This window comes from Melospiza melodia, chromosome 29 (genome assembly GCF_035770615.1).
Source record: "Melospiza melodia melodia isolate bMelMel2 chromosome 29, bMelMel2.pri, whole genome shotgun sequence".
NCBI lineage: Eukaryota > Metazoa > Chordata > Aves > Passeriformes > Passerellidae > Melospiza > Melospiza melodia.
The window spans coordinates 3,494,684-3,514,910 of record NC_086222.1 but is presented as its reverse complement, the minus strand read 5'-3'; the positions used below and the strand labels follow the sequence as shown (position 1 = coordinate 3,514,910).

Here is a 20,227-nt window from a genome sequence, read left to right as displayed (position 1 = left end):
TTTTGTAGATACATTTTCCTGCTTATATGTTTTAAAATGATCCAGCTGTGACAACCAAGAGATTATTGGTCTGAAAGATGCAATTGTCAGATCATTTATTTCAAAGAAAAAGAACAGATGATTAAATTTCTAATGAAACATTTTCTAATAAAAGAACTGAGCACTATATTTACAATGCTATAAATGCAAAAGGTCAATTTATTAACAAAACAGGCACAAAGTAGAACAATTAAAACCAATCCTAACATTTAAAAACAATTAAAATTAAACCAGTTAAATTTCAATGGACTGGGAAATGAAGATGTGATGGTCACAGGCGCAAATAAAAACAATTCAGGCATTTTTGCCTCGATCCCTGAGAGTCCCCCAATACCTACAAGATGTGAAGGGCTTCAAAAGCAGCCACAGCCTCCTTCTCCTTCTCGTGCCGGCTCCACAGGGATTCCAGGGACGGGATTTGGGGGAACCTGGGTCCAGCTGGAGCCTGGGCCAGAACCTCCTTCCCCTCCTGCTCCGATTGCTTCGCTGGCAAAATCTTCGGTCTTGGGATCTTCTTGGCGTATTCCAGAGCCTGAAAGCAGGAAAAACTGGGGGGAATGAGCAGGAGAAAACCCGGCCAAGATTTCAAAAAAAAAATATTTAGAAGATGAGTAAGATATCTCTGAATTGCTGATGTTGTTACTGACAGAATTCAATCCCACATTCTTCAGTGGTGACTGCCACAAAACCCAGCCCAAGATTTGCTTCCTGCCACCATTAGAAGCCACCTTAGACACTGAGGAAGTGTTTTTATTTAAAAAAAAATAAAGAGCAACATTAATTTATTACATTTATGAACATTTTCCCCAGTTTTATTAAGGTCTTGCCCTCAGGCAGGGAGTTCTGCAGGTTAACAGGACAAGCTCAGCTTCTCCTGCATAATGCACTTTATAATCCAAATTAAAAAGCAAAATGACGCCTGGAGCATGGAATTGGAGAGGGAATGGAAAGAGTTTTACAGAAATGCTGGAGCTGGCAGAGCCCTGGTTTGACCTGGGATTGGTTTGGTGCCTGTGCGTTGCAGGGATTTGGGAGCACCTCATGTCTCCAGTGCATTATCTCCTGCTCCTATTGAAGTCCCCTAAAAGAATCCAAACCACGTTTTGCCACCCAGACAATAAAGTTTTGTCTCTTAGTGGTTTATTTTTGGGAATAAATGCAAGGAGCTTTGTCCTGGAGCCTGCAGTCACTTGTCACCTTTAGGAACACCCTGAGGAGGGACTCAGCTCTCACCTTCTGCTTGGACACTGAATCCACCTGGGGCTTTGCAGGAAAACCCCTTTTTGCCACCCAAACAATAAATAGTGGTTTATTTTTGGGAATAAATGCAAGGAAGAGAGGAATTCTGATATTACTGAATTCCAGCTTTGTCCTGGAGCCTGCAGGGCTCACCTGTCACTCTCAGGACTCAGCTCTCACCTTCTGCCTGGATGCTGATGGCACCTGGGGCTTTGCAGGAAAACCCTTTTTGGCCACCCAAATAATAAATAGTGGTTTATTTTTGGGAATAAATGCAAGGAACTGAGGAATTCTGATATTATTGAGTTCCCAGCTTTGTCCTGCAGTGTTTCCTTGTCACCCTCAGGACTCGGCTCTCACCTTCTGCCTGGACACTGAGGGCACCTGGGGCTTTGCAGGCAGCCTCTGAACCACGGTGATATTCTTCATGTTATATTCCTTAATTTGCCTGGAATATTCCTTCTGCAGCTTCATCTTTTCTTTCTGAGAAAAAAGCAGAAAAAGGGGCCTGGAATTCACTGGCTGGGGGGATCCATCAATGGAAACCTTTTCCCACCAAAACTCCATTTCCACCTCTGCTGCTGTCCAACCTGCCTTCGCCATTGATCCCTCCTCAGCACACAACAGGAAGCCCTGATAAATGGCACAGCTTTTTTTTTATTTAGTGGCTTTTCCCTTTTAAGAGCTTTTCCCTGGACTGAAGAGAGGATGGAGCTGAGCAGAAATGTGACAGCTCCATCTCTGTTCTGTCCTGAACAATCTGTCTCCATTTCACCAGAGTGCAGCCAGATATTTTTGTTTTTACACAACTTTGATTTCCACTTGGAGCATTTGGGTGGATCTTTACACTGGGAATGACAACTCAGCCACTTGAGTTGGGTAATTTCCTGATGTGCAATTAGCCCTGATTGATTCCTATTTCTGGATTTTAAAAATCAGAGGGTTAAAATTATCCCCAGGACAGCTGTCTTTGCTTTTAGTTGAATTTTCCTGTACATCTCCAGCTAGACAAAGATACAAAGTCACAGATAATTGTAAATTATGATTTCTCTGCCATTCTCCCCTGCCTAAATCCACTTTTGGTTTACTCACTTTCTCCAAGGATATCTCTCCCAAGCCAAGGATATAAAATCCCAGATTCATCATATCATAAATATGATATCATAAATATGATATCATAAATATCATATAATAAATATTATATCATATCATAAATTATTATTTCTCTGCCACTTTTCCCTGCCTAAATCCAGTTTTGGTTTACTCACTTTTTCCAAGGATATCTCTCCCAAGCCAAGGATATAAAGTCCCAGATAATTGTAAATTATGATTTCCCTGCCTAAATCCCCTTTTGGTTTATTCACTTTTTCCAAGGATATCTCTCCCAAGCCAAGGATATCAAGTCCCAGATAATTGTAAATGATGATTTCTCTGCCCTGCCCCAATCCACTTTTGGTTTACTCACTTTCTCTTTGATTGTTTCATAGTCAGGTCCAAGGCCTCCAAGCTTCATACTCTGATTGAGGTAGAATTTGGAGCTGCCCAGCTGAAAACCAAACAGCAAACAGATTTTCCTTGACATGATTTCACAGAGGGAACAATTCAAGGAAGTTTTATAGTGGGAACCTCAGGATTTAATTTGCAATCTCGGCTCCACTCCTGGCACATCTCATTTTAAATAAGTGACCAACAGGACTGAGTAATGGCAAAAGTCAAATGAGACAGAATTTCCTTTGGATCTAAGTGGGAAATTGCCAATTTTCCCAATCACAAAGTGATATTTTCTCCGTCAAAAATGACCTTTATTGTGAAACAGCTTAAAGCCACTCATTTGGCTGTGGTTAGAATGAAAGAAGAATTACAAAAAAATTCCAAAGCAGTTTTTTGTAAGAGAAGCAGATAAAATTACTGACTTTGGTGGCAAAAATCAGGCAAATGATGTTGGTGAGAATAACCTTTCCTTGTTCTGAAATCTGCACTGGAAAGTTGCCCCAGAGAGCTGAAAAAATCCATTTCTGCTGCACAGCAAAGCCTTTACAAGTGCAGGAGAGGTGGCTGATGCCATCCCATATTTTGGACATCCCACAAAGGCTCCAATGCCCCCATAATATTTTTGTTCTCTTGCAAGGCCACATTTTTAGAAGGGAATTATGTTTTAAAACTTGTCAGTGAAGTTTATTAGGATCGGCTCTGTGGTGATTTCAACCACAGAGTAATGCAGGAACAGCGATTTCTATATGGAAATAAAATGGGCATTTCTTCAAAACACAAGTTCAAGGTAAACTCAACTGCAGAAATTCATTTTATGCACTGAATTTCCTATTTGAGGTTTCTTTGTGTCAGCCATCCCCGCTCTTACATGCTACAACTCGCTAATTTTTAATTTGGGCTACAATGAGGATTTAATTTCTCTGTTTCCCCACAAAATCAGGGGTTCCCCGCTCGCTGCAATGAGTGCATTTGTTTATGAGGAAAAACTGGATTTTGCTGGGAGCAGAAGCAGTGTGATCCTCTGCGCATTCCCCACATGTGGAGCGTGAGAAACCTGCTGCGAGCACGGGACAAGGAACAAAGGGCAGAGAAGGAGCTCTGCCCTTCAGCTCCCACCATAATCCTAATTCTGCTTAGGGGCACCCAGGCAGCAACACCCAGAGGGCACGAAATCACAATTCCAGCTTAGTTTGTCTGCCCTGAGAGCTGCAGCAAACTCCTCAAACATTTAATTTGTCATGGGCAGCCTAATGGTGACACCAGGACGAGCGGGCCTGCAGAGGAGACAGAAATTCAGGTTTTAATGAGGAGCATCAGGGATGAGGTTTGTGCTGCTGGCTTTACAAATCCTCCAGATTTGGGTTGGAATCCCTTGGAAAGCAGGAGATTTGAGCTGGACAAGAAAGGAGCACGAGCAGGATAATGGATGGCTCAGATCTGAGGCTGCCTGCTCCAAAGCAGAAATAATCTATTGCTCACAAACTGCCCGACCCTGTGCCATGAAAATCATTTTATCTGTGCTAAATGACAGGACAAACACTGCTCTGTGTGTCCCTGCACTCAACCACACCGATCCCTTTGCTCTAAAATGATTTCAGCGAAAAAAAATGAACTAAAATGGTTTCAGTGAACCAAAAGAACTAAAATTATTTCAGTGAACTTTCTGATCCAGGTGGATCCCTTTGCTCTAAAATGATTTCAGTGAACCAAAAGAACTAAAATTATTTCAGTGAACTTTCTGATCCAGGTGGATCCCTTTGCTCTAAAATGATTTCAGTGAATAAAATGAACTTGCTTTGCTCAAATAAAATGATTTCAGTGAATTCTCTGCTCCAGGTGGATCCCTTTGCTCTAAAATGATTTCAGTGGGCCAAATGAAATAAAATGATTTCAGTGAACCAAATGAACTAAAATTTCAGTGAACTCCGCTCCAGGTGGATCCCTTTGCTCTAAAATGATTTCAGTGAACCAAAAGAACTAAAATTATTTCAGTGAACTTTCTGATCCAGGTGGATCCCTTTGCTCTAAAATAATTTCAGTGAAAAAAAATGAATTAAAATGGTTTCAGTGAACCAAAAGAACTAAAATGATTTCAGTGAACCAAAAGAACTAAAATTTCAGTGAACTCTCAGATCCCTTTGCTCTAAAATGATTTCAGTGAAAAAAATGAACTTGCTTTTTTCAAATAAAATAATTTCAGTGAACTCTGATCCAGGTGGATCCCCTTGCTCTAAAATGATTTCAGTGAACCAAATTAACTAAAATAATTTCAGTGAAAAAAATGAACTAAAACTATTTCAGTGAACCAAATGAACTTGCTTTTTTCAAATAAAATTATTTCAGTGAACTCTCTGCTGCAGGTGGATCCCTTTGCTCTAAAATGATTTCAGTGAACCAAATGAACTAAAATGATTTCAGCGAACCAATTGAACTAAAATGATTTCACTGAACTCTCTGATCCCTTCGCTCTAAAATGATTTCAGTGAAAAAAAAAATGAATAAAATTTCAGTGAACTCTCTGATCCCTTTGCTCTAAAATGATTTCAGTGTCTATTTCTACCTTTGTTCCATGATTTTTAATGCTCTGCTGTTCATTTTACAACATTTCTCAGTCCCTATTTGTATTTTTTTTTTTGAACTTTGGATTATTAAGAAAAAATGTTAAGGTGGAAACAGAAATGTTAAACCACCCAACCCACATTTATTTATTTCCTCACCTTTTTGCTGATTTTGGGCTGGTTTTGCTTTTCCCTTTGTAGGAGAGACCCCTCTGAGCTGCTCCTTCTCATTTTCCTTGGGTTTCCTTCAGCTTTTCCCGAGTCCCCCTGGGGCAGGGCAGGTGGGAACAAACCCCACAGCCACGTGCCTGCAAAAGCATCTCCAAAATCAGAAAATCGTGGCTTTTCCTTCTTTTCTATGAAATGGGAGATTCTGCAAGCAGATGTCGGCGAGCTGTGAGCAAAACATAATAAAAAGGCCGTAAAAAATGAGGGGGGAAAGAGCAAAAATCTGAATTTATACACAGCAAACAACCTGGGGTGAGGGAGCAGGGAGATGGGAAGGTGAGGATTTCACAATAAATGATTTTGCTTGCACCCAAGTGTGTGGAAATAAATGGAAAAAACCCCAAAAATAGGGAAATTCCAGCCTGGTGCAAAGGTGATTAAAGCAAATGAAAAGCTTTGGATCAGGCCTGCCGAGTACTGACAGAATTATTTGTTTATGTGAAATAGAACCTTCATTTTTTAAAAACCAAGACAGTGAAATTCTATATAATTGAGGATTTTCCTGCTCTCTCATTTAGGGACAGAACTGACCCTGAATATCCACCCTGCAAAGCCAATTTTCCTACAAACTCTAAATTTATGCAAAATTCCCTTTCTTATCTACATTTTAAACTTTCCCGCCCAGCCTCCTACAAGGAAATTTTAATTGTGGAAATTTCCAACCCTGGAGGACAGAGCTGTCCTTTCCCAAAGCCGTAATTAAAAATCAATACCAATAATGAATCTTCAATTAGCAATACATTCTAATGGCAGGTTGGCAGCAAAATAACTTCATACTTTGGAGTTTAAAGAAAGTATAAACATAAAGTTTTAAAAAAGTTTCATAAAATAAAGTTTTAACATTTTTCTGTTTATTTTCCGGGCATCACAGAGTTATGACAATATTACTTTACCACTTAAATCCTCACCACAAACCCCTCTGATACCTGCAATCCTCATGAATGTGACTTTGGAAATCTGGAAGCGCTGCTTGATCCTTCGCTTTTTCTTGAAAAATGGCGTTAAAATCAGCTGGAACATTCTCCAATTCCGGATGTGCCTGCTCACTGCTGCTGCCATTCCAGGAAAAATCCTGCCCAGGGATGGGACCGGCAGGGAATTGCTGCGGAATTCCAGCTGCAGAGTCCTGCTGGTGTTTCTTGTCCTCCTGGCTGGCATTTAAAACTTCTGGCGGGTAAAAATTCTGAAATATCGGGAGGAAACAGCCAGGCGTGGCAAGGAGTGAATTTGGGATGTCGTTGAAGCCGCTTTGGGGTTTTTCCGGCGGGCAAAGAGAAGAATTTGGGGCGAGGGCTGGGCTGGGGTCCTGCCCCGGGGCGGGGGGCGCAGCCTGGGCTCCTGGGGGCGGCTGCTGCTGCCTCTGCACCCGGGGACTGGCGGCTGCTGCTGCTCCTGGGGAGCCCCGGCCAGCGCTCCTGGGCAAGGCTCGGCCACCCCGAGAATGTCTGGGCTCTGCCCCGAGTCCCTGCGGGGGCCTGGGCTGCTCCTGCAACGAGGCACCAACAGCTGGAGCTGAGACACGCAGGTGGAAAATCCGTCACTCGCATCAGAATCCCTCTGAGCTGCTGACCCTGATCATGGTGGGTTCAACCCAAAATTCAAATTTAAAGGAACTCAAAAATTCAAATGTAAAGGAACCCAAAAATTCAAATTTAAAGGAACTCTCTTTGTAGCCCAGAAATTCAAATTTAAAGGAACCGTCAGTCCCGAACAGAGCAGAGATGTTCACGTGATGCTCAATGAATATTTCAATGAAAATTTCCTTGATGGCCTGTGCTAAGTTCTGCAGCACTGGGCTATAAAATCAGGTCCTTGCAGATGCAAACCTGAGAGGCTGCCTGGATTCTGCTTTTCATCCCTGCAAGAACCTGAGCTGCTCCTGAAACGAGTCAGCAACAGCTGCATCTGAGACATTCAGGTGGAAAATCCGTCACACCAGAATCCCTCTGAGCTGCTGGGATCTGACCCTGATCACGGTCACCCTCAGGATTTTGGATTCAACTCAAAATTGAAATTGAAAGGAACCCAGAAATTCAAATTGAAAGGAACCCAAAAATTCAAATTTAAAGGAACCCTCTTTATAGTCCAGAATTCAAATTTAAAGGAACCCAAAAATTCAAATTTAAAGGACCCCTCCCCTCAGTCCAGAACAGAGCAGAGATGTTGTGTTCAGGTGTTACGCATTGAATAATTCTGCGTCAAATTTTGCTCGATGGCAAGTTCTGCAGCACTGGACTATAAAATCAGGTCCTTGCAAACCGGGTCTGTTCCACCCCGAGAACGCCGGGGCTCTGCCCCGAGTCCCTGCAGGGGCCTGGGCTGCTCCTGCAACGAGGCACCAACAGCTGGAGCTGAGACACGCAGGTGGAAAATCCGTCACTCGCGTCAGAATCCCTCTGAGCTGCTGGGATCCGACCCTGATCGTGGTGGGTTCGACCCAAAATTCAAATTGAAAGGAACCCAAAAATTCAAATTTAAAGGAACCCTCTTTATAGTCCAGAAATTCAAATTTAAAGGAACTCTCTTTATAGTCCAGAAATTGAAATTGAAAAGAACTCAAAACATCAAATTAAAGGAACCCTCTTTATAGTCCAGAAATTCAAATTGAAAGGAACCCAAAAATTCAAATTGAAAGGAACCCTCTTTATAGTCCAGAAATTCAAATTTAAAGGAACTCAAAATATCAAATTTAAGGAACCTTCTTTATAGTCCAGAAATTCAAATTGAAAGGAACTCAAAAATTCAAATTTAAAGGAACCCTCTTTATAGTCCAGAAATTCAAATTTAAAGGAACTCTCTTTATAGTCCAAAAATTCAAATTTAAAGGAACCATCTTTATAGTCCAGAAATTGAAATTTAAAGGAACCATCTTTATAGCCCAGAAATTGAAATTTAAAGGAACCCTCTTTATAGTCCAAAAATTCAAATTTAAAGGAACCCTCTTTATAGTCCAAAAATTCAAATTTAAAGGAACCCTCTTTATAGTCCAGAAATTGAAATCTAAAGGAACCCTCTTTATAGCCCAGAAGTTGAAATTTAAAGGAACTCAAAACATCAAATTAAAGGAACCCTCTTTATAGCCCAGAAATTGAAATTTAAAGGAACCCAAAAATTCAAATTTAAAGGAACCCCTCAGAACAGAGTAGAGATGTTATTCAGGTACTGCTCAATGAATAATTCTCCAGAAATTCAAATTTAAAGGAACCCTCTTTATAGTCCAGAAATTCAAATTTAAGGGAACCCGAAATTCAAATTTAAAGGAACCCTCTTTATAGTCTAGAAATTCAAATTTAAAGGAACCCAAAAATTCAAATTTAAAGAAACCCTCAGAACAGAGTAGAGATGTTATTCGGGTACTGCTCAATGAATAATTCTCCAGAAATTCAAATTTAAAGGAACCCAAAAATTCAAATTTAAAGGAACCCTCAGCCCAGAAGAGAGCAGAGATGTTGTTCAGGAGCTGCTCAATGAATAATTCTCCATCAAAAATTTCCCCAAAGGCCTGAGACAAATTCAGGTCCTTGCAGATGCAAACCAGGTGTGGTAAATGTGGATTTTATCTCCATGAAGTGCAAAAATGGTGCCCTAAAGCGCCCAGATCTAACCCTGTGGATAACCCAGAGCTCTCTGTCAACCACTTGGAAAAAATGATCTCAAAATCAAATCAGTTCTTGATTTTTGTGTGTCAAATTTCAGGGAAAAATGGCTTTGTACACACTGTTAGGCTGGGCCATGTAGAACAGCCTGATGCCAATTATATGAATAACTTTATATTATATAAATGATAAAAAAATTATAAAATACACAAATAAAATGATATTATATAAATGATCAAATTATTACAAATGATATTTTCTTTATGGCAATTAATTCACTCCCCCTTAATTTTAGGGGACAAATCAGGCAGAAATGGTGAAGTTCTGGCTCAGAATTTCCCAAACCACCAAACATGACGATGTACTAATTTATAATAATAATCTAGATAATTTAGATTATGAAATAACCTCTTAAATAGATTCTGTGAGCTCAGAATTTCTGGGCATTTTACTTTAAATTTATTTAATACATAAAGCACACATACATTAAATAACATTGCTTATCTATTGATAGATATGTAAGGATTTCTTGCCAGTAATAATTACATTAAAAGCCACAAGATGCCAGCTTTAAGCATCCAAATTCAGTGCTTTTATAGCTATATTCCAACTGATTATAGATATTTTTAAGATAGTTTTTAGATATTTTTTAGATTTTTTTGATATTTTTTAGGTATTTTATAGATGGACTTTTATAGGTATTTTATAGATATTTCAACTGAAAAATTCTAAATGTACAAATTCTAAATTTCTAAAATTTCAAATTCTAAAATTCTAAATTCAATGATTAAATTATCTCAAAGAGGAACCTTGAGCTGCTGTCCTTTTGGGTACCATTTGTCTTCAGGCTTCATTTTCCCAGTTTGGGATGCTGGAACATTCTGGAATGGTTCTTCATCAGCTGGTGGAGGATCTGGGACCTAAAAACCAGGAATGTTCATGGTCACAGCAATTAAGGGGAAAAATCTTAAAATCTTGGGGAAATAATAAGAAAAAAATTTGTGGCCTATTGAAATTAAAACTAATATTAAATTTTCCATGATGGAATGGACGACAAGGAAATGGTTAAAGGAGCAAAAAGAAGCAAAACCCAATTAAAGGCAGGGATGATTCCTTCTACTTTCAAGAGGAATAAAAGAAAGGAAAATTGTGCAGGGCAGAAAACTCTCAAATGTCTGAGCTGCTCCATTTCCATGGAGGAAATGCACCTAATAACAGAAAAGCAGCAAAAACCATCCCTGGCCAGGCAATCACACACCCAGCAAGAGAGATTGCAGGAAAAGCTGGAAAAAACACAATAATGGGGCTGAAAATAATGGGGGAGCTGCAGGAATAAAGTCTGGAATACACAGAGTTCCCAAAACAAGCTCACAAACAAGGAGAGCTCCAATAAACACAGTAAGCTTTTATTTGGAGCAAGTTTTCTGAGTAAATTCCCTTTGGAAATATAGCACTAATTAATATTTTTCTTGAAATAAACTTTTTTTTAATCGCTGCACAAAGATGAGTAAATTCCCCTCTCCAATAACCACAGCAAGTTTTATTTGGAGCAAGTATTCTGAGTAAATTCCCTTTGTAAATATAGCAATAATTAATATTTTTCTTGAAATAAACTTTTTTAATCTCTGCACAAAGGTAAATTCACTTAGTAAATATAGCAATATTTGATTTTTTTTTCTTGAAATAAACTTTTTTTAATCTACAAAACTGCAGGAAATCCAATTTTTCGTCTCTATTTTTTGTCCCAAACCATCCTGCTGAGTATTTTAGTGGAAGTGACACTGTGAGAGGAATCTCTGCTCCACCCCAGAGTGATCCTACAGGAGAAGGGACACTTGGAAGATATTTATGGCCAAAAAATAAAAGATATTTATGAATTATTATATTATGAAAATCATGAATGCAAAAATAAAGTGGGACGCTGAGTCTCTCATTTGGGGGTAAGAGATTAAGGCAGAAGGAAAAGGTCGGGAGGGTTTATTGCTGAGTTTATGGTCGATCTCATGGCTCCAAATTCAACGTAAATCCCTGGAAATAATTCACAAGAAAATTAAAAAATACCAGGGAGGTTTTGCTGAGCTGAGGACAGACAGAATAAAATGTTTTTGGTGGAACCAAGTGACTGAGTGCATGGATGGAGTGCTGGGCAGGTAAAACATACTTCTACATTATCTCTTTGAAAGAGGAACAGGACACAACCTCTGCCAGCATTTTTTTTTCCCTTTTTTTTTTTCCTTTTTTTTTTTTTTTTTCCTTGTGAACCATTCTATTAATACCAATCAAATCGAGCAAATGATCAAATGAAATTGCATTTTGAGAATCATAAGCTGTGTAATGCCTATTCTGTTAAATTGAGGCCCATAATTGCTTCTCCACTGAAAAGATACAACAAAGGCAGCAATCATGGCATGTCATTATCCCAGACTGGCAAACCAGCCTTTGCAGGGAGGACTTCAAAGCCTTGAGCTGCTCCAATTGCATTTGGCTGCTATTGTTGGAGCCCAGGCAATCTTGATGAGGTGTTTACACCGAGGGAAGGCTCGGTGCACACACAGTCTGAGTGCCTTGCTCTAGAGCCATTAAAAAATTGTACATTATGTTCCTGGCTTTGAAGTGAGGGCCTTGGAGGCAGGAAAGCAACTGGGATTGAGCGCAGCTGAGCTGGGCTGGGCCGCTGCTGCTCCTCTCAAAGAAACTCATCATGGGCTGCTTTAGGAATCAGAAAAGAGCTTGATGCAGTATGAGTTAGTAAATGTACAGATCAGCATGGATTTATGGCTTGGGAAATCTGTAATCTGTAAATGTAAATCTTGCACGACGAGGCTGGAAGTGTTTTAACTTAGTCGTGCCCTCAAAGCGAACACCATTTCATTGCCACAACGCCAGCAATGAGCAGATCAATAAATTCAGCTTCAATCCCCTGCAAACTCCAAAATAATCACTTTAGGAAGCACAGCTGGATTGCTGATATCTGGCTCATCCATTCCTTGGTGGTTTTGCACTTTTGGACAGAATTTTCCAGGTGGGCTGACCAAACTTTGCCACCATGTCCCCTCAGGGCCTTTTTCATCCCTCCCAACAAGACTGAGCCATGGATATCTGCTCAGGAATCAGTAAATGAACTGCCAATTAACAATAAATTAATCAGTAACTTCTGCAGAACCTCAGGACCTTTTTCTAGAGCCATTAAAAAATTGTACATTATGTTCCTGGCTTTGAAGTGAGGGCCTTGGAGGCAGGAAAGCAACTGGGATTGAGCGCAGCTGAGCTGGGCTGGGCCGCTGCTGCTCCTCTCAAAGAAACTCATCATGGGCTGCTTTAGGAGTATAAAATGCAGTATAAAATGCTGTATGAATTAGTAAATGTACAGATTAGCATGGATTTATGGCTTGGGAAATCTGTAATCTGTAAATGTAAATCTTGCACGACGAGGCTGGAAGTGTTTCAACTTAGTTGTGCCCTCAAAGCAAACACCATTTCATTGCCACAACGCCAGCAATGAGCAGATCAATAAATTCAGCTTCAATCCCCAGCAAACCCCAAAATAATCACTTTAGGAAGCACAGCTGGATTGCTGACATCTGGCTCATCCATTCCTTGGTGGTTTTGCACTTTTGGACAGAATTTTCCAGGTGGGGTGACCAAAGTTGCCACCATGTCCCCTCAGGGCCTTTTTCATCCCTCCCAACAAGACTGAGCCATGGATATCTGCTCAGGAATCAGAAAATGAACTGCCAATTAACAATAAATTAATCAGTAATTTCTGCCTGTCCCGCAGCAGATCCAGAGGTGGCTGCCAGCAGGTGCTGATGCCACTCATGGAATCACAAATTATGGAATGTTTTGGTGGGAAGGGTCCTCAAATCCTGTCTCCCATGGGCAGGGAAACTTTCCACCAGCCCAGGCTGCTCCAAGCCCTGTCCTGGAACATTTCCAGGGATGGGAATTCCACAATTTCCCTGTAACTTGTCAAGGCCATGAAGAAACTTTCCTACACCCCCTGTGCCTGCTGTGTCACCTCTCTTTTGTCCACTCCGCCAAGATAATCTTATCTCACAACCCTGATTTTAACTGATTCCTTTGCCTATTCCATATTTTTAAACAGTGCACAATGAAGTCCTGATCCCTGGCTCCAACACTTCGGAAAGATTTCCAGAATTCCCTGAATAGCAAACATAATCATATCAACACAGCTCTAATTAGCATCCATCCACACTCATTATTTTTACCATCATCCAAATTAGAAGTGAAAAAAAAAAACAAGTGCTCTTAATAGATCTACTAGAGAAAAAAATCCTGTCCATCATTCCTGCCAGTGGAATGAAGGCAGAAAATTCCCTCTGATGTTGTGTCAACTCTTCATTAGCCTTGGCAGAGGTGTCACCTGGAGCTCAATGTCCCTGGAGCTCCCCAAGGTGACAATTTTCTGTGTGGAGTCATTCAGTGACCCCCCCAATTCCCATTATGCATAATAAATAGCAAGGAAAAGCAATGAACTCGTTTCTAATGGTTCATTAGGAAGTGTAATTACATTTCCTCTTGAGGCTCGCCACAAGGTGGCTGAGACTGTGCAAAGCCAGAACTTCCAGATTGAATCAGTCAGAACTTCCAAATTGTGCAAAGTCAGAACTTCAGAATGTGCAAAGTCAGAATTTCCAGACTGTGCAAAGTCAGAATTTCCACCATGTCCATCAGTCAGAATTTCTCGTCACTAATAATTACTTTAAAAGCCAAAAGATGACAGCTTTAACCATCCAAATGTGGTGCTTTTATAGACAGATTTCATCTGAAAAATTCTATATTTATAAAATGTAAAATTCTAAATTCAATTATGAAATTCTCTGAAAAAGGAAGTCAGAACTTCCAGACTGTCCATGGTCAGAACTTCCAGACTGTGTTAAGTCAGAATTTCTTGTCACTAATAATTACTTTAAAAGCCACAAGATGACAGCTTTAAACATCCAAATTCAGCAATTTTATAGCTAGATTTCATCTGAAAAATTCTAAATGTATAAATTCTAAATTTATAAAATTTAAAATTCTAAAATCATAAATTCAATTATTAAATTCTCTAAAAAAGGAAGTCAGAACTTCCAGACTGTCCATGGTCAGAATTTCTTGTCACTAATAATTACTTTAAAAGTCACAAGATGACAGCTTTAAACATCCAAATTCGGTGCTTTTATAGATAGATTTCATCTGAAAAATTCTAAATTTATAAAATTTAAAATTCTAAAATTATAAATTCGAGTAATTAATTTTCTAGAAAAGGAAGCCAGAACTTCCAGACTGTGCATAGTCAGAACTTCCAAAATGTGCATGGCCAGAACTTCCAGAATGTGTAAAAAGTCAGAACTTCTTGTCACTAATAATCACTTTAAAAGCCACAAGATGACAGCTTTAAACATCCAAATTCAGTGCTTTTATAGATATTCGTCACCTGAAAAATGCTAAATGTATAAATTTAGAGAATTTCTACATTTACCCACCTGCCCTTGAAGAACTTGCTGCTTTTTATGGTGCAGCTCAAGGTAGGAATTGATCCTCTCTGACTGTCCCAAAGTCCGTTTGTTCTTTTTCACAAAGTTTTTTTTTGCTCTTTGGGGTGGATCCTGTTGGTTCTGAGGAGGAAAAGCGTGGCCAGGATTATTTTTGGAATGAAATCCATCTGCAGGTTCCTCCCTTTTGGCTTGTGGCCCATCAGCCTTGGTGCTGGCCACGTTTGCTCCATAAAATGTGAATAATTCTGGATCAATCTCTGGGAGAGAATCCTGGCTCTGGTGATTGTCCTCTGAGGAGCCGTCAGAGTGGAGATAAAATGAATCCACTGAAAAGTCCCCACTGCTTCCTCCAAAAATCTGGGGTGCCTTCTCTGCCTCAAAAAAATCTCCTTTTTTTGCATTCTTCCAATGAGAATTGTACCTCAGGCTGGAATGTTTGTCCACAGGCTGTTGATTCCTAATTAACAAAACCAAAAACCAAATTATTTCTGTATAAATTCTACAAATTCTGTATTATTTCAGTGCAAATTCTGTATTATTTCAGTGTGCAAAGTGATGTCTTGTTGTGGCCAAATGAATTATTTCAGTAATTCATCAGAATTTTATCAAAGATTTTTGGTAGAAAATTTAGGCAGGAATTCCTCTCCCTTTTTAATTCCCATCATCAGTGAATGATGAATTCTAACAGTCAGATCACAGTGGGATACAATCATGATCCTAAATTTGGCATAGAAATATTTAAATTCTAGCAGAATCAGCTAAAAGGTGAAAGGATAAATTGCATTGTTCTGTTGTCTCCTTAAACATAACACAGTCTACAAAAGGCAATTTGTGTTTTTCCTTCTCCAAAGGCTCTGCTGAGTGAAATAAAAGTGAAATTCCTGGTAAAATCAGATTTCAAGTGTCCTTTTGAGACTGTCCAAACAAGCTCTGTGTTCTTATTTTCTCTCCTCATTCCTGTGAAACATCCTGATGCTTTGATTAAAAAACTCCTTCTAGAAAAGATTTAAATCATTTTTTATTAAAAACAGGCAGTGATTAGATAAGAGTAGAAAAAGATAAATGGAGATTCTGTGTTTTTGGCAATTTTTTAACAAGTGGCCAAATGATTGCTTTGAGTTACATTTGTCATAAAGCAAAGGCAGATACTCTGCTTTAAAAAATCCCCAATTGAGCCAATTTCTGATGGAAATCTGATCCAATTTCTGCTTGAAAATCTGATCCAATGGCAGGAAAAGCAACTGCAGGAGTCAAATCCATCCAAACAGGCCGCCAGGAGCTGTGCAGGTGGAAGGAATGGGGGAGAAAAAAGCTTTTAAAACAATTTTTTCTTCCTTGGACAGCCCTGAGGACATTTACAGGCACTGAAACCTGGTTGGTTCCTAGTAAAGAAATCTGCTGGATTCCCAAACCTGTGGCCTTGTTAATAATATTTTTAAAAATAAATCATTTATTCATCCTTTCTCAATGAGCTACATGAATCTTCCTAAATTTCTATTTATTTTTAATACAATTTTTTCTTCCCTAGACCTGCAGCACAGCCCCAGGGATGCCACTGAAACCTGGTTGATTCTTCAGCTCCTGTTACAGAAATCTGCTGGATTCCTCAACCTTTGGGCTTATTAGTGATATTTAAAAAATTAAATAGTTTATTAATCCTTTCTCAACCAGCTACATGCCTCTGCTTATATTTCTATTTATTTTTACACAATTTTTTCTTCCCTGAACCTGCAGCACAGCCCTGGGCACATTTACAGGCACTGAAACCTGGTTGGTTCTTCAGCTCCTGTTACAGATTCCCCAACCTGTGGGCTTATTAATGATATTTTAAAAAATGAAATCATTTATTCATCCTTTCTCAATGAGTTTCACGCATTTTCCTATATTTCTATTTATTTTTAACACAGTTTTTCCATCTCTGGACCTGCAGCACAGCCCTGGGCACATTTACAGCCACTGAAACCTGGTTGATTCTTCAGCTCCTGTTACAGGAATCTGCTGGATTCCTCAACCTGCGGCCTTGTTAATGAAATAAAAAACAATTAAATCATTTATTCATCCTTTCATGCCTCTGCCTATATTTCAAGTGGCTCCAAATAACAAAATAATCAGTTTTTCTTTGCTTTCCAGGTGGGCATGGCTGCCACGGTCTCCTGGAGCTGCTTTCCACCAGGGGAAAATCTCATTATTCCCATCTGCAGGTAAACAGCGCGAGGTGAGGCTGCTCTGAAGCGAGTCCAGAAACATGTGAGCTAATTGCAATGATTGAAATGGCACAGGATAATGCTAAGGAGCCCCTTTGTGCTGAAATGTGTGCACAGAACCCGACCGTGGGGCTCAGCCCGGGTCACCAAAATGAGTGTGAAGAGCTCCTTCATCCCTCATCACGGGCAGACAAAAAGGGCACCTTTTATTGCTCCTGGGGAGCTTGGATGGACCCTGCGCTGCTCAACAAAAGTGTGGTGAGCACACAGCAGCTGCAGCATTTCCTCTTCAAATTCCCAGCTTGGTAATGGATGTAGAGAGGGGGTTTCATGTGCATGTGCTGTGATATTTGCTCTGCTTAATGGACTGCACTGGAGTGCTCACTGGGCTGAGTTCAAACAAAATAAAATCAAATTTCCATTTAATGAAGAGCCTCACATTCAGCACAGTATTCAGTCCAAAAAAATTACTAAAAATTAGAGCGTGTTTCTAGTACAATTAACATCATTTGCACTCACAATAAAATATTCAATAACTGGCCATTTTGCTTGTTGAGGAGGTGAATAAAAGCATGCTATTAATCATTTAGCCTTCATTTGTTTGTCATTTCATTTTACGTAGACTATTAAATTGAAACTGCACGTTGTTATTACTTGGGGTTTAATGTAATCCCTTCAGACTCAAGAATTATTCCCAATTTATCCAGGGTTAAACCTTCCGTGCATATGACAGGATATTCAGTTTTATTTTATGCACCCAGTTAATGCCTTCTGAAGGATGTTTCAATGCGGCCTTGAGGAACAACAAGAGGACACAGCCTCAAGCTGCACCGAGGGAGATGCAGGCTAGAATTAAGGAGGAAGTTTTTCACAGAAAGAGTGGTCAAATCCTGGAATCATCTGCCCAGGGAGGTGGTGGAGTATTGAAGTTGTTAGCGTTCAGAAACACATAATCACGGGGGATTATATGCGGTGCTTTTTATTAAGAGCTCTGGGAATCGGGGTAGATTCAACCCAAATCTGACTCCGACCATACATCCAAAATGATCATGGTTTATACTCTATCATTACATAACTTTCATGTTAATTATTAAACTTATATTGTTCTATTGCATACATAAATTTAGCCCCTCTCTGAATTTCCAACATAGTTTCTCACTATTCTTCTTATGGTTATATAATAATTACATTTCATTACTAAACAATCATCACATCTAACAATTATAGAATTTATCACACTGCTTACGCAGGTGCAGTTGATCTGGGAAAGCACAAAGCCCAACATTTTAGATTCTATCTTTAACTTTTTCCAGGGTTCCACTATCAAAGTGAAGGGAGACGACCATCCGATTGATGAGCATCGAACTCCGATGTATTGATTCAATCAGTCACTTTTTATAACCGTGTTAATGAAGCTCATGCATATTGCAAAACCCGAGCTCACCATAGGTTACAGATTAAACACTAACCCCTCCTTTTGTTTTCGATACCTGTGGTTTGTTTATTGAAACCAAGATTTATGTTGTCACCCTGATATAAGTGGTTCTCAAAACCTCCATGTCTGTTCCCAAAACAGCCAAAGACAGAATGTTTACCTGTGATGAGAAAACTGCCTGAGAACCCTGCTGTTTAAAAAAATGTGCCTGAGAACCTAGTTATTTACAGAAACAGGCTTGGGAAACTGCTGCTTACAGCTACCTTTTACTTTTCCATCAGCTGTATATTTTCATGGCCTCTTTCTTTAAGCCATGTTTGAACCAAGCTCTCCACAGCAGAGTCACCATCCCTCGAAGAGTTTAAACAAAGACTGGATGTGGCACTTGGTGCCATGATCTGGCTGAGCTGTTAGAACATGGGTTGGGCTCGATGATTTTTGTCGCAGACATTTTTTCATAGAAATCCTTTCTTTCAGATTTCTGCATCTTCTGAGAAGCAAAGATGTCGCCCTGGTTTTTTGAGATTTTCTAAGCCTTCTGATGTTGACATTCTTGTAGTGAACTTTCTCACACACTTTCTGTAAATAACTCATTGTTTTTCATTCCTTTATGGAGGAGGAGAAATTGATGGACTGTTGGTCTGTCCAGTGTCATTGCAGAGGTGTCACTGTCACCCTCCAATCCACTGTCACTTTTGTAAAACTATAAATATTGGAGTCAGAGAATAAACCTTCCCTTTTTTCCTTCACCTTGAGAGAGGTGGTGTGCTTGTGTTCTTTCATGTCCGTCAGCGACACAAAGACCCCAGAAAAGAATGTAAACAATTGTTATCAGCTGCTGTAGAATGCAATAAGGTGCACCTGTGATTAGTTCATGTTCCCATGTTTATAACTAAGAGCAAGCTAAAGACAGAGTCCCTAGACACAACTTTGTTATAGATTCTTTCTTTCTATTCTATTCTTAGCTTAGCAAGCATCTGCAACTTCTCTCTTTATTCTATTTAGTATAGTTATAATGTATTATATATCATATATCATATATCAATAAATCCAGCCTTCTAATCAAGAAACAAGATTCTCGTCTTTCTCTCACCCCAGGTCGCTGTAATAAACTTAAAGGTCTCTTCCAGCCTAGAATTTCTGTGATTCTGTGCACATCAGATTAAAAACGCCGGAATTATTTTGCGCCTTACCTCGCACAAATCTTTGCTTTCCTCGCGTCGTGCTCGGCTCCTTCCTCCGCAGAGCTCATCTCCTCCAGGCTGTCCCCATCGGCGCTGTCCCCCTCTGGGGTGTCCCCACCCCGGTGCCGTGCCAGGCCCTGGTTCTGCAGGAGGACGCTCTGCTGGAGCTGCCTCTGCTTTTCCTCGGAGCCCGAATCCTGGGAATCCTCAGCGCTGGAGGCAGAGCTGCTGCCCCGTGCCCAGCGGGCAGCCTGGAACACGGGGGGCACCAGGGTTTTTGGGGGCACCTGGATGCTGCCGGCGGGGTGAGTGAGCGGGGAAGAGACTGGAAGGAATTTCATGGCGGGAGGGTTCATGCCCGGCCTGGCACCGGCGGATCGCGGCAGCCCTGCGGAAAATATTTTAATAACACTTAAAAACTGCGTTTGGTTTGGAGACCGCATAAAGCATGTTAATAGCGTTTAAATAATATTTAAATAATACTTAAAAACTGCATTTTGTTGGGAGAATACATAAAATGCATTTCAACAATACTTAAAAACTGCGTTTTGTTTGGAGAGCGCATAAAGCATGTTAATAGTATTTAAATAATATTTAAATAATATTTAAAAACTGCATTTTGTTTGGAGAACACATAAAGCATTTGATAATATTTAAATAATATTAAAATAATATTTAAATAATATTTAAGAACTGCATTTTGTTTGGAGAACACATAAAACATTTTAATAGTATTTAAAAACTGCATTTTG

The 20,227-nt window shown here is 39.8% G+C and overlaps 1 protein-coding gene across 1 annotated transcript; it reads right to left on the bottom strand.

The window, feature by feature from the left end:
* Positions 1-207: 207 nt before the first annotated feature.
* Positions 208-19,831, bottom strand: JHY (junctional cadherin complex regulator). Its single transcript, XM_063178306.1, has 8 exons — positions 19,485-19,831; positions 14,641-15,109; positions 9,961-10,071; positions 6,482-6,861; positions 5,487-5,721; positions 2,744-2,824; positions 1,639-1,761; positions 208-571 (listed from the first exon to the last, which is right to left on the bottom strand). The coding sequence occupies exons 1-8, from the start codon at positions 19,829-19,831 to the stop codon at positions 374-376; spliced, it is 1,944 nt and encodes a 647-aa protein (XP_063034376.1). The 3' UTR covers positions 208-373.
* Between the last annotated feature and the right edge of the window lie 396 nt (positions 19,832-20,227).